Genomic DNA, 15143 nt, shown 5'->3' with positions numbered 1-15143 from the left:
TTATCAATGATGACACCTTGGAGATTACACTATAATAGAAATTGAAGCAATGAGGTGAGAGACAGGGAAGGGTCAGGAAACTCTATCTGAGCCTGAACATCCCTCTTATCATCATGGAAGAGAGTCCCCAATGAAAATGAGTGTGGAGTTATTTGGACCTTGGAAGGATTATAAATTAGACACATGGGACATGAAAACCACCCTATGTCCTCCATAAATCACTGAGCAAATGAGAGATGACACCTTTTAAAAAACCTACTACAGGATTATTTGCACTCGCTAATCCTCCATTGCAAAGAAGGCCAAGGTTTTTTTTTTATAGCTTTCCGAATGAGCAACATGGGTGCAACAGTGGAGGCCCTGGCATGGATCTGGGGCATTTAATCTTTCCACTAGATGCTAAATCAAGTGCAAGGCTGAGTAATGGTGGTTTGTGAAGATAGAACGCGGATTGACTCCTTGACCTCACTAGGATTGTACTCATTAAGCACTGCACGTTGCGCTGAGGCGTCACAGAGATAACGTGTAGTTGTTTTGGCCTTTTGGCAAGCTTTCAGTTGACAGAAATCAAACACATCAGACCCGTGCCAGAGTCATCAGTCAACACAAACAAATTCCATCACATGATATATTCACCCAATGAAGGACTTTGATAGCCCAGGTCGCTAATAGGACGGTAAATTAGCTGTGTGTTATCACCTTGTCATTTGTTTACCAGAAGTTTGCAAAATGAAAGGGGGAAGGGTCACGCCTCAGCTGCAGAAAACAGAAGTGGTGAGTCAGCATAAAAGTGAATACCAATACCAATGCGAGAAGAAAGGAAACTGAGTGGTCTTTCCAAGCGGAAATGTGTCAGGAAAATAAGTTTTTTTCTGACAGACAATAGTTCCTCTAATCCATCCATTTTCTACTGCTTGTCCATGTTCCAAAAAAATCAATACGGTTTTACACCCCTCAGTTTTCATTATTACACTATATCTTCTCAAGAGACAATCATTTAGAAATGAAAGTAGTAGTCAGTGATCAGCTTGTATAGCAGTTGCACTAAAAATAACCCAACACAAAACCATTATTGTCTAAAAAACTACAAAGACATAGATAATCATGTCTCGCCTTCAGTAAAATATGGTGGTGCTATCCTTCATGGTCTGAGGCTGCATGAGTTCTGTTCATGGTTTTATTTTTATTTTTCAGAAAAATGACACAAAAATTACTACTAAAACTGATATACAGGACTTTTGCTTCTTTTTTACTTTTGTTGTTGTTGTTGTGAAATACCTTCATATACAAATACTTCACCTTTGATGTCTGCCTGTGTTTGATTACCAATTGAAAACATGACAGAAGAAACACTTCCTGTCTTTAATTTAGAATTCAAACAAAGCAACAGGTAGTAACGTATTCAGAGCAGTCAAAACTTATATGTTTTCCTTGTTTAAGTCTTCTTCTTCTACAACGATTTCATTGTGAGGCGTATGCCTCGCTGCGAATTAATGAGCAAGTGCTCATTCATAGTCCCACCAGAGAAGTTTCTGGTAGGACTAAATGGTTCTATATATTTAAAATGTTGCATGTATGGGTCCAGCTACAGCATCTAGAACTAAGGAACAGCAACATGCAAAGCTAGTGTTTATATTTGTCATTACCTCAAATGTTGCAATAATGCGTTGACCAAACCATATCAAATCTAAGCATTGGTTTACTTCCTTTATATGATATCAGCTTAAAACACATTATTGTACTTGGTTTTGCCAATGGAAAAATGTCAACAAAAGTCAGCTTACAATGGAGCATATGTTAGCTGCTTACTGGCACATTCATAAAAAACATGCAATATTTACTCACGAGGCCACCTACTCAGTGGCCTAGTGGTTAGAGTGTCCGCCTTGATATCGGTAAGTTTTGAGTTCAAACCCCGGCCGAGTCATAACAAAGCCTCTAAAAATGGGACCCATTACCTCCCTGCTTGACCCTCATCATCAAGGGTTGGAACTGGAGGTTAAATCACCAAAAATTATTCCCGGGCGCTGACACCGCTGCAGCCCAATGATCCCCTCAAACCCAGGGAGTGAACAAGGTGATGGGTCAAATACAGACGACAAATTTCACCACACTGAGTGTGTGTGTGACAATCATTGTTACTTTAACTTTATGTTTGTCATTCCAAGTATACGGCGGTAACCTGATTCAATAATCTGGGAGTTCTCAATAGGAATTGTATTTCTGAAGGCAGGGCCTTATAGAAAAAAAATAATCGTATCTGATTGGATAAACCACTTGTCCGTTAGCTTGAATGACAAGCTAATCGCATCGAAATCAACCCTTGACGCTGATGAGAGCGGCGCTGGAAAATCCAAAGCCGGTCGGAAGAAGAGCCAAAAACATCCTTTCCACCAATAAATGCCTTCAAAACTGTTCTCTGTTCATCTTTTAAATAATTAATATTCGATTGATGTCGCAAAACAGTTGCAATAGCAGAATCAATGTCAGCACACAACTCATCGCTCAGTGCCGCCATTGTTGTTTGAATAAAACAGTCCCTTTGGCGCTACGTCACATCTATGAAATACCTCCTGGCGATCTTGTTTAGTTCATTATTTTTTGCTATCTGGAAGGAGTTTGCAATGCCTTCGAGCCCAGAACCTTGTGTTGAGCTCAGCGAACTACAAGTGTCTGGCGAAAGTCAGGTTAATACAGTGGAGCATTAATTGCAAAAACGAATCAAAAAGTTCACGTTTCCCTTCAACAACATCACTGATTACTACTTACGGCAGACATCATGGGAGCCAACAAACAAAATTAAACATCACTTACTGTATATCGTCTGCTCTCACTGGGATGCTGACTGCTAGTATGTTGATATATTCCTGTTCAAATGAAGAATGACTCATAAACCTTGCTAAGAAAAAAGGGGAGGGGAACCTAACGTCTTTTCGGGTCTTTTTTTGCCATTTCCGAGTTCAAACTGGCTGTCAATGAGTACCAACTTATCAGTTAATCGCCACAGGTGAGAGGCATGACCTAGAATTAACGTTCACTTGCTCCGAGGCAAGAAAGCAGCTCAGCAGCTGATGATGTCATAACAGCAGCATAAGGAACTTACCTCTGTCTAATCAATACACCGCTAAAAATAGGTCCCTATAACAGTAATGCTTATAACAACTATGCAGATATTGCTAATACTTGGTTAATATTCAGGCCACAAAATCTAAATGGAGTTCTGTTGGCGTTTTTTGAATGGTTATTTGTTGGGTTTAATGATCAGAAGCCTAGTGGCCACTGAGAAGGTGGCCACTAGTGGTTAGAGTGTCCGCCCTGAGATCGGTAGGTTGTGAGTTCAAACTCCGGCCGAGTCATACCATAGACTATAAAAACGGGACTCATTACCTCCCTGCTTGGCACTCAGCATCAAGGGTTGGAATTGGGGGTTAAGTCACAAAAAATGATTCCCGGGCGCAGCACCGCTGCTGCCCACTGCTGCTGCCCACCGCTCTCCTCACCTTCCAGGGGGTGATCAAGGGTGATGGGTCAAATGCAGAGAAATAATTTAGCCACACCAAGAGTGTGTGTGACAATCATTGGTACTTTAACTTTACTTTAACTTTAACTTTTAATAGACAAAATGACGCTATGACTTCATGGTTCCCCATTCACTCCGTGTTAAGCAGACATTTATTGACGTTTATTTATGCGTTACAATATATCTTTTTTTAAAAAGACATTTGTGTTATTGTTTCTCTTGAGGATTGCAAATTATAGGCAAAATTCCCCCAAAAGTGTAGTTCCCCTTTAAAAGACATGTGTAACAGGTTTTTTACCTTTTAAAAAAACATGCACATGCCTTATGACCAATTATGCAAATTAGACAATTACATCTACTATCTAGAATGTTTTCCCTGCTCTAAAGTCTCTTTGCTGCCTTCAGTCTCCCCTTGGATAAAAATGTGTCTCCCTTCTCTCGCTGACAGTCAAAGGGTATTTTCCGTCTGCTGCATGAAATCATACTTGCTACAATGCTATGGGGAGCACTTTCTGTAAGCACTGCTTTAAAGAGACAGTTCATCTGTGCATACAGCCTCATTAAGAGGGAGTTTTTTTATGTGTTGTTTTCAGCGCTATAGATTGAATGGGCACAACTGTACGTCAAGGTTTTGGCTTCATGTGCATCAAATAGAAGACAATCTGACTAAACCCATCCCTTAGAAAGAGTCTCTCATTTAAATTGGCTGGATTTATAAAGGATCTTTTTTTTCACTGTCTGCTATCTGAGGTCAGCCACTCACATCCCTCTCTGATCATTATGTAAACACTCCCCACCGCCCTCATCTATGAGTATCATGCTTTGTGTCCCTATGGAACAAACAGGACTGGATGAATAAAGGGTTCATTAGACAGAAAGAAAATAACTTTAATATGGAAACAAGCCATCTTCCTGTTGAGGAGTTTGACATAGACACAAAACAAGAAAAGAAACTTGTTGGACTAGACAGGTGTTTTTAATCCCCGGGCAGATTGTTTTTTTATGTGTGGTTTTTTTTTTCGCCAAATGTTCACCAGACAAGCAGAGCCATAACAACACATGGTCGCTGGAACCATGCATAAAAGTGAGAAACACACACACACACTGAAGCACTCAACAGCCATATACTGTCATTCAGCGAAGTTATTAGCACCTTAAAATTCAACAAGCTAAGCATTATTTAATATATTGTCTAATCTAGTGGTTCTCTACCTTTTTTCAGTGATGTACCCCTATGAACATTTTTTTTAATTATAAATAAATGGGTTGTACTTGTATAGCGCTTTTCTACCTTCAAAGTACTCAAAGCGCTTTGACACTACTTTCACATTTACCCATTCACACACACATTCACACACTGATGGAGGGAGCTGCCATGCAAGGCACTAACCAGCACCCATCAGGAGCAAGGGTGAAGTGTCTTGCTCACGGACACAACGGACGTGACGAGGTTGGTACTAGGTGGGGATTGAACAAGGGACCCTCAGGTTGCGCACGGCCACTCTCCCACTGAGCCACGCCGTCCCGGCATCTTGCACGTCGTAATTCAAGTTTGTTGACGTATTATTCAATAAATATATTTATAAAGGATTTTTGAATTGTTGCTATTTTTAGAATATTTAAAAAAAATCTCACATACCCCTTGGCATAACTTCAAGTACCCCCAGGGGTACGCGTACCCCCATTTGAGAACCACTGGTCTAATGGTTTGAAACACTATTATTCATGTCCTGCCTTATATTGTTCTTATAGTTTGTTGTGTGTGTATTTACTGTGAAGGAGAGGTAAATACACAGTTTAACATATTTTATATACAAAAAATATGTATATGAATTTGTTATTAAGGGCTTGTTAAGGACATTATTTGTTTTAATGAATGGTCTGAGCTTCTTTGACGGATCAATAGCACCTCTGCTGGTTGCAGCTAAGAAGTACACGCCTATTCAATCTACACATTAATGATCAATTCATCAGCATCCTGACGATCAAGTTCTGTACATTTTGGAAATTATTGTTGCTAGAGGTCCGTATATTTGTATCATGGCAAATTTTAGGACAGGGGCGTCAAACTCGTTTTCATTGAGGACCACATCGCAGTTATGGCTGCTTGTTGTAACAGCAAATTGTATATGAATTTGCCTATGTAATATATTTTTACATACACTGTAAATACAAATCTATATTTACGAGTAAAAACTGGCATCTCAGTCACCAATATTTTACTGTGAAATACAATATATTACAATAAAATGATACACAGTAGCGCTGTTTTAACGGATAATAGGAGCTTAGTCGCCAGAATTTACTTGCAACATTTACAGCGGCTTTTACAAATGGAAAAACAGCACCACTGTTTTTTTTTAATTCTGCCAACCGTTTTTCCATTTACTGTAATACACCGTAAAAACAACCACCGCAGTAAAAGAAACTAACAAACTGGCAGCTCAGTTGTCAGAATTTTTCTGTAAAAACAGAAAATTAAATTTTTTACCAGTGGTGTTTTTTTACAGTGAAATCTGTTGCCAATTTGACAGTGTACAATTTGATGGATAGCTTTGAAATCATATGTCAAGCAGATATTAATGTATTCTTTTTTATTCAATTTTTTTATCTTTATCTGTGCATATTATATCCTCGCCTTTGTGGGCCATGTAAAATGATGTGGCAGGCCAGATCTGGCTCCGGGCCTTGAGTTTGACACTGGTGTACTATGAAGTGAATGAATGACCAAAATACATTTTAATGGCAGCTCTTGCGCCCATTAACTGCAAAGCGACAGGTGAACATACTGTATCGATGGCCATGATTTGTCACATCATCACTTGCTGGCAAGAGGATTCAGCTAAAATAGGTCCTTATGCGGAAGACTGAGTGTGGCTACTAAAATGTGCATCTTGATTGGCAGGACTTACCCAACAAGTCGTCTTGTGCTGCTGCTGCTTGCAGTGCTGGACTTGCTGCCCTGTCTGCGGTTCACTCTGCTCCTGGATTGCGAGGTGGTCAGGCTGCTTGGGTGTCTGGTGGCCCGGTATGCTTTAGGTAGAACTCTACTGCCGTAATCCCCTTTCGGCGTCGTGCTCCTGGAGTGCCGGGTATGGATGGTCTCTGGCGGGCTTTCACCAGCATCAGCTTGCGTGTCGTCCCAAAATGCCTTTTCTGCAGCCACTTCCCTCACACCTGTTGAGTCCGCGAACGCATCACCTACCAGCGCAACAGCCAAAAACACCACAACTGTCAAACCAGTGAGCTCCATTTGTGCTGAAAAAAGTCTGAACAGTTTGGAAAAAAAGAGACGCTTTGAACAAAAACAGCTTCAGAAGTTGACTAAGACCTCATCCTGTCTATTCCAAGTGCGAACAAGACTGGATATCTCCTCATAATGTCCAGGTTCAAAACGTGCTTCAGTTTATTCCACATCAAGCAAACATAATTCCTAATTCCTCCTCCAATGAGGAACAGCGCGCTGCTGAAGCTGAGTCAGAGTCCAAGTGAATGTGTGTGTTGGTGCGTGTGTGTATGCGTGTTTGAGTGCGCGTGTGTGTGCGTTCATGCGAGTGTGTGCGAGTGTGTGTGTGAGTGTGTGTGTGTGTGTGTGTGTGTGTGTGTGTGTGTGTGTGTGTGTGTGTGTGTGTGTGTGTGTGTGTGTGTGTCGTCGTGCTCATAAATATCACCACTTCCTCGCCTCTGGACTCTTTGTAAGCGAGAGTGTAAGAAAATACATCGACTGTATTGTTGCTACTGCTTTACACGAGGGCTGGGCGATACTGCGCATTTTGGTATCGAGCCGATACCAAGTAAGTACAAAACTGTGGATACTGATTCTCACATCTTTAAAAATGTTGAAGATACTTGATAATGTCTTTTTTACCTTTTCTATCATTATCATAATCACAATAAAATACAGGACAAATATATAAAAAATACTGTAGCTTGGTTGTTTTTATTGGCCAATGGCATATTATGGAGATAACATGAACCACCTTAAACTGGAAAATAGAGCAAAAAATGTAAAAAGAGCTGATGTTGAGACTACTAACTGAAAATGCATATACATTACTGTATGCATACATCATGTAAGCATTTTATAAAATGAAAAATATTTATATAAATGTTTTAATGCTAGGTTACATTATAACACACTGCATTGACAGGTTATTCACAGGACCCAAAGCGGTCTGTGTATGTCACAGCCAACCGTTTTATGTTTGAAAATAAAAAATAATTTAACATAAAAATCAACTTTCCTGTTGTTGGTTCAATACTAAAAAATTAAAAATGGAAAACAGATCGTTATCCATTATCCAAGTAATAAACCAAGTTTATTCATGTGTTTGAAAGTAAAAAATTGGAATTAAGAAAACAAGTGGAAAGCTCTTTTCTATTCCCCGTTTTTGTTTGTTTGGACATAGTAGTGGTAGATTGCACATGCAGCATCTCTTTCTGTATCCTCGTCTGTGAGTGACCCAGAACATCAACAAAAGAAGACGAAGGGTGGCGTCTAAACAATTTTGTCACGGTAAAGAGTTCCCTTCTATTTTGTAATATCCAAAGACATGAAAAGTGACAGGTTTTATTGGTTCTCTATCAAGCAGGCAAACTGGTCTGTGTACGTCGCTCTCCTTTTTCTGTTGTTGTTCCCGATCACTCACAGAAAAGGATAAGGAAAAGAGACACTGCGCATGTGCAATCTACCAATATGTCCAAAGTCCAGATGTTAAATGGGAAATAGACTAAATAGTTTTCCACTCATTGCTTTTATTCCCATATTTGATTTTCAAACTCATTAATAAATTCCAACAACGGATAATGGATAACCATCTGTTTTCCATTTATTATTATAGCAAAAAACGGGGAAAGTGGATTTTTATGTTTGATTATTTTTCTATTCAAAATAAAAAACGGAATGCCGCGACAAACCCAGTCCCATATCGTCCAATTGGTCAACATTTCAGAAACAAGTTTTTGTAATGTATTTTTTGCTCCTGAAAATGTATCCATCAGTCATTTCCCATATTAATCAATTAGGTTTTTTTTCTTGAGTAATCGGTAGATAACTAACCGTATTTAGAACGCCCCTGTGACGAACACGCATTGCTGCTGGAGGTATGACCTCAAGATGCAAGAGACAGAAGGCGACATGCAAGTGAGAACAGTATTTAATTATAGCAAACGGAAGTGCAACAGGGCAGCTATGCATGCTCAGCAAACCATGGAGCTATTACAAATGTAACACTTGAAGTTAGCAAACATAAACAGTCAGCATGAACTACACTAAACAGTTAGCAACAAAGACAATATTCCAGCCCTGAATGTACGGCAGGTTGGAATATACTGATGCCTGATTGGCAACCACAAACCGGGGTCAGGTGTCGCGTCGTGTGAGAGGGCGTAGGTTGTTGTGATTTTAATGCACACAGTCGAGGAGGAAACGTGCAGGTAAAAAGGTATTTAATAACTGAGCAAACAAAAGGCGAGAGCAAAGAAGTGCTCCTAAAGCATAGGGGAAGCTACGCACGAAAAAAGACGAAACCTGACAGACGATAAAGTAAAAAAAAACGGAATGGTGGACATCAGCAAAAATACTCACAAAGAATGTGTAGCAGACAGTGTCCACAAAGTACACCCGTACAAGACCTCAGCATGGAAAAAATATATACTAAACAAATAATGGTGTTTGAAGCTTAACTTAAATAGTCTTGATTACCAACAAAATACAGATCCAGGGAAAAGTGCACCGGGGACAGGTGTGAAGCAGCTACAGAAAATCACCAACAAAAGAGTAAGTGCCAGCAAAATAAAAGCACGGGACAGGAACTAAAGCACTAAACAAAAGAGAATACACAAACTAAAAACAGGGCACAGCCTGCAACAGGTTGTGACATAATGCCCCCCCCCCCAAAAAAAAACTGATTCCAGACGTTCTAGAAAAGTCTCTGGAGAGCGTAGGGAACACAAGGCGGTGTATCATCGAGCCCTTGTGTAGACCGCCGCTCCTACTGACGAAGCAGAATGACCACATCCATGGCCAATGAGGAGGCAGACGTGAGTGGCGGCGGCGTACCTGAAGCTGTGACAGTTCATGCCCAGGATCTAGGCATTGCTGCTGATTAAATGGACACATTCTCGGCCGACGAAGGGGCGCCTGGGTCTGAAGACCCGCTGGAGCGGATGGCGGCGACGTCTGCAGGCCCCCTAAAGCAGTTGGCGGCGGCGACTGCGGCAGGCCCGATGGAGTGAATGGTGGCGGCGACTGCGGCAGGCCCGCTCGAGAGGGTAGCGGCGACTGAGGAAGACCCATTGGAGAGGTTGGCTGAAACTGGGACAGATCAACTGGAGAGGATGGGGGCGCCCGCGGCAGATCCACTGAAGTTGCGGGTGGCGGCGGCTGGGCTGGAGGTGGCGACCTCACTGCATGGGTAGCTAGCAGCGGATATCTTAATGGCCAATGGACAGGAAGTCTCCACAGTCACAGTCACACAGCTACTAGCCCTAGCCCCCTCCTCAGGGAGCGGATACCAGGCGCTGTCACTGGTTTGAGGGAGGGGCATTTGACCCTTGACTTTAGCGGAAGAATAAGTATGGTATGGGCTCTGGGAAGCCAGGGTGAGGTAAAGTCACGGCATGGCGTAGTGGGTAGAGCGGCCATGTCCGAAACCTGAGGGTTGCAGGTTCGCTTCCCACCTATTGACATCAAAGTTGCTGCCGTTGTTTCCTTGGGCAGGACACTTCACCCTTGCCCCGGTGCCGCTCACACTGGTGAATGAATGATGAATGAATGATTGGTGGTGGTCGGAGGGGTCGTAGGCGCAAACTGGCAGCCACGCTTCCGTCAGACTACCCCAGGGCAGCTGTGGCTACAGATGTAGCTTACCACCACCAGGTGTGAATGAATGATGGGTTCCCACTTCTCTGTGAGCGCTTTGAGTATCCAACAATAGAAAAGCGTGATATAAATCTAATCCATTATTATTATTATTAAGTCTGTACATATCATGTCACATTGTGGGGACGTGTCGTAGCGCCACTACTGCTGACGTGCTCTCCTGCACGCTCGAGGTGCCGGTGACTCGGGTTCAGCTGGCCCGGATATGCCTGGACTGCACTTGCTTGCAGCCCAGGACATGAACAGTTCAGCCACATTTAGCGACAGCGAGAGAGACAAGCAAAAAAATAGATGGATGGACTGAGGAAATATTAGGTAACTTTTTAGTTTAGTCGTATTACCCGCATTGATTTTTTTTTTTTTTGTGATTTCCCACCATGCGGTGCGACTGGCTTGCTTTGTGTCACCTTATAAACGCTCCAAACGAAAGTGGCCCCCACCTTAATACTGAAATACCGCGTTATATATATTACCGTTACATCCCGAATAGTTTATGTTTTACAGACCGTTTGCACGCTGCTTGCTGACTGTCTCTTCAGGATACGCCATTTTGTAGGCGGTCCTATGTGGGCTGTTTTATTTACATGCCTCCACTTTGATTGCGTCTTCTCCACATCAGAACATACTGTCGTTTTTAGTGCTTCCATAGGGAGTCTACTGACAGATATAAGTTGTATTTGCGGCCTTGTATTAGAAAATGCAACAGTACAGAATTCATGCGCATGTACGTGCCACTCTGCCCTACAACAAGAGAATAGAGGAAAACACCAGCTTCAGAATCTTCAGAATTTGGTCTCCTCAGTTCCCAAACGATTACTGAGTGTTGTTAAGAGGAAAGACTGTCTAACACAGTGGTAAAAATGTTCCTGTGCCAACTTTTTTGCAAAGTGTTGCTGGCATTAAATTCTAAGTAAATGATTATTTGTAAAAAAGTTTCTCAGTTCGAACATTAAAAATATCTTGTATCAGCAGTGTTGGGATTAACACATTACTGAGTAGTTTCGGCGGTAACTAGTAGTGTAACGCTTTTTTTTTTATATTCAGTAACTCAGTTACCGTTACTACATGTGCGGTACTGCGTTATTTTACGTCATTTTTGATGTAGTATCGGCTAGAAACAGAAGATCTGAGTGTGTTTTATTGGAGAGTTGCAGTGTTGTTCTTCTGAATGTTCTTGTGTCACAAGGGAGAGAAGAGACTCACTCTGTGTGTCTGGGTGTGGGTGTGGGTGTGGGGAGGGGGGAGGGGAGTGTCTGTGTTGAGTTTCTTAATGTGGAGATATTCTCACTACTTTTCTTTTGCCGAGCAGAAAGAAAATAACATTTTAGTTAAATGTAAGTTGTGTCTTGGATCAAAGATCCCATCTACTGCCCAAAACAGCAATTCAAATCTGCTGAAACAGCTACAAAAGCAACATGCTTCGACGAAGCTAGTAAAGAGGGACACACTTCACCTCCACCTCCAACAGCGGTTCGATTTTAACGGAGGGACAGTGTTAGCCAAGGCAACATTGATAGAGCCATTGCAGCGTATGTGCCAGAAGACATGCAGGCTATTTCTACAGAGGAGTCACCCGCTTTCAGGCAGCTAATTTGCCTGATAGCGGGTGTTAAGAATTCTCCATGCTATCTATGTTTCAGATACTTTATTTTGAAGCATTTCTTGACAGTGTCACTTGCGCTTCCTTCGTGTAGGTGTCACTTCCGCTTCCCATTTGAGGTGTGTTAATGGTGGTAATTTGTTTCTCTGCTACTTTTGATCAGTGCCCTAGTCTTTTGACGATGTGAGTATGTTGATTATTATATAAGACTCATTTAGTTTATCACTGTGTTTGTGTAAAACTTACAGGTGTTTTATTAATATTATTGGTGATGTGTTGTCAGAATGCTACGAGCTAACATCTCCCTGTTAAGGATAGCATTGCTGCTGCTAATGTGGCTATCTTACGTGCCAATGTGAAAATGTAATATATTATGTCTGTAGTACTTTACTTTGAGCATATCTATAGGCTATGATATATATATTGTTGTTTAGTTAAATGACATAAATGTTGATGGGTGTTTGCTTTTGGTTTACAGATACTAGAGGAACCTAACCTAAACCAATATGCACCATAAAAGTTGGAAGAGTCCAAATGATGACCGTGTGTTCTCTGACCAAACCCCAACGTGGTCAATATCTGAAAAAAAAACAGTTGCAGAGTTAATGACTTGACAAAGGTCCTTCGAACCGGATATAATTGGCTACAATGGAAATGTCATCAGAGGATGAATCTGCTTCTCCGTTCCATCCTGATGTACGAGACCGATCGGTGAGGGAACGCCATACCCCAAAACATCTTGAAGACCACGTCCTTGCCTATAATGTGCAACGACCATTCAGTCCCCCCCACCCCCCTGCCGAGATGGAGGAGCAGAGAGGAGCAGCGGTCGCAGTGAACAGTAGGCAAGCAGATGCATTGCTTTAAACAGATGACCGAGTAACCTCACATCGTGCTACGTCAGTAGACATGCTGAATGTTTCTTCACTCAAGAAACTAATGGAATCAGTATCAGTAAAGGAAAAGGAGGAGACGGATGAAATTACTCGACGGCAACAGCTGATGGAACAAATATTTCCTCATGGAAGAAGAAATGGATGGAAATGACCTTCATACGGACACGGAGCCTTCAGCAGCAGAACCTCCGTTACTGAGCGACAGTTGTGCTGCAATTTCCATTTCACATTCTCATCCACCTGAACCAGTAACAAAGCAGCTGAACTTTGTAAAGCCTCCACTTGGGGGATGTATAACAGCAAGCCCACATTCAGTATCAGGGAATTAAACTCATAAAGTGGACATTATACCCGCAGCTGCACGTGAGAGAGCTGCTTCCCCACTTACTAACACAAGCATTCTCACCACAATGCCCAAGGTCCCTCTTCTCTGTTGCTTCATATTGAATGGTGTTGCCTGCTGTACATCAGGAACAACTCCCCAGCAAGGACACATTATTACGAAAACTCAAGGGGCCCCCCTCAACACTGTGGCAAATCCGGAGAATGCGTCCAATTCACTACAGCAACCTGTACACCTGCAGTTGCTTATTACTACTCTCTAAATGTGCTCCGTCATCCCTTTCCACCTGCAACACCTGATGGTCACTCAGGTGCAAACGTGTCTCATCACCTGCCGGGGCTCACAGCAGTAACAACACCTCAGTACCCATTATACACTTCACCGCTAGAGGGTAGCATGCCCACAGTCTATCAGCCACAGATGCCGTCAAGCCACAATGTTCCCATTACCCACTAACTTGTCACAACGCTCAACACATGGTGTGTCACAACGCTCAACTTACGGGGTGCCACAACCTAAAATTCCAGATTTTACTGCAGATAGTGAAAGAGAGTTTGCTAACCTCAAGCTTGCTCTTTGTAACCTACTCGAACCACATCCAGACTGAAGTGAGAATTACAAATATCATGTGCTACTTGAACATCTCAAGCTTCCAGAAGCACAAGTGATAGGTCTGTTGTGCCGCCACCATCCATACCCATATACAGCCACCATGCAAGCTTTGCAGTTCCAGTATGGACAGCCACATCAGCTTGCTAAAAAAGCAAAATAGCAGCCATTCTGACCTCCCCATATGTCAAGCCGACTTTCAGAGCTTTGCTCTGCGTGTCCATCTCCTAGTAAGCATGCTGATCTCCTTAGACGGACCACAAGGCATTGAACTGAACTCCTGCTCACATGTCAATCGCCTACTTAGCAAGCTGCCAAAGTACCACAGAGATGGGTTCATCAAGCATCTACAGTTACAAGGCTAATTAAATGGCTCAAGTCTGAACCCCTACAACCTGCAGGACCTAAATGGATGGCTTTAAGGTAAAGCACAACAGCAGCGCCTTTCCAGCAGATTGGTGCAACGCTATCAACGGGAGAAGCCCTTGGGGAGCGCAACAGAAAACAGTCCCTTCAGGGTCAAAGGTGAAGGTACAGCTGTATATCTTGGAGCAGCGCCAACACGACAGGGAGCCTCCACTAAGCACGCTCTTGCTGAGACCAACAAAGCTAACAAAATGCATTGTCTCTTCTGCAACAGCAAGGAACACAAAATGAGTCGCTGTCAACAGATCAGAAAACATTCTGCGGCGCACCTGGATAAATGGATAGTAGAAGAAGGACGATGCTGGAGATGTGCACGTGCTCATGCACCTGACGCATGTACTCTCAAGAATCCCTGCAGCGACTGCAATGGTCTCCACTTCCAAGTTATCCACAATGTAGCTTAAAGGTATACTGAAGACATCCAGATGACTACCACAGAGAGTCGTGTCTATTTGACTCCCAGCATCACCTCAAGTAGAGTGTTCTTGAAAGTTGTTCCTCTACTGCTGCGCCATAATTCAAAATCAATGGAGACATTTGCTGTCTTAGATGATGGGGTTCAACGAACTATGATTTTACCTGACGCAGCACAACATCTACACTTCCATGGCCAACATGGAATTCTTGCCCTGCGCACCGTGGGCACAGACCTTACCCACCTCAACGGTTTAACTTTTTGACTTTGAGATTTCCCCTATAAAGAACCCAGGGAAACGGTACCAAGGTCTGGATCTGATGGAGCAGACCTACCCAGTTCAGAGACTTCAGAGGAAGTACACATATCTACGTGGGATTTTGTTACAACCATTCTCCAATGCACGCCCCCTAGTGCACCTGATCACTGTCTATTTACCTCACTTGCCACT

General features: G+C 42.5%; 1 protein-coding gene across 6 annotated transcripts in view; it reads right to left on the bottom strand.

Moving 5' to 3' along the window:
• The window catches only part of LOC133549554 (latent-transforming growth factor beta-binding protein 2-like), a 333835-nt gene extending 326706 nt beyond the window's left edge, over positions 1-7129 (bottom strand). For 3 of the 6 annotated variants that reach the window (XM_061895071.1, XM_061895074.1, XM_061895072.1), the window contains exon 1: positions 6433-7129. In XM_061895071.1, the coding sequence (XP_061751055.1) occupies positions 6433-6773 (341 nt within the window). In that variant the 5' untranslated portion in view covers positions 6774-7129. The remainder of the gene's footprint in view (positions 1-6432) is intronic. The other 3 variants (XM_061895075.1, XM_061895076.1, XM_061895073.1) reach the window with 2 other exon arrangements.
• Between the last annotated feature and the right edge of the window lie 8014 nt (positions 7130-15143).

Source organism: Nerophis ophidion, linkage group LG03 (genome assembly GCF_033978795.1).
Source record: "Nerophis ophidion isolate RoL-2023_Sa linkage group LG03, RoL_Noph_v1.0, whole genome shotgun sequence".
NCBI lineage: Eukaryota > Metazoa > Chordata > Actinopteri > Syngnathiformes > Syngnathidae > Nerophis > Nerophis ophidion.
The sequence above is the reverse complement of the archived record's forward strand: the minus strand, read 5'-3'. Positions and strand labels throughout refer to the sequence as shown.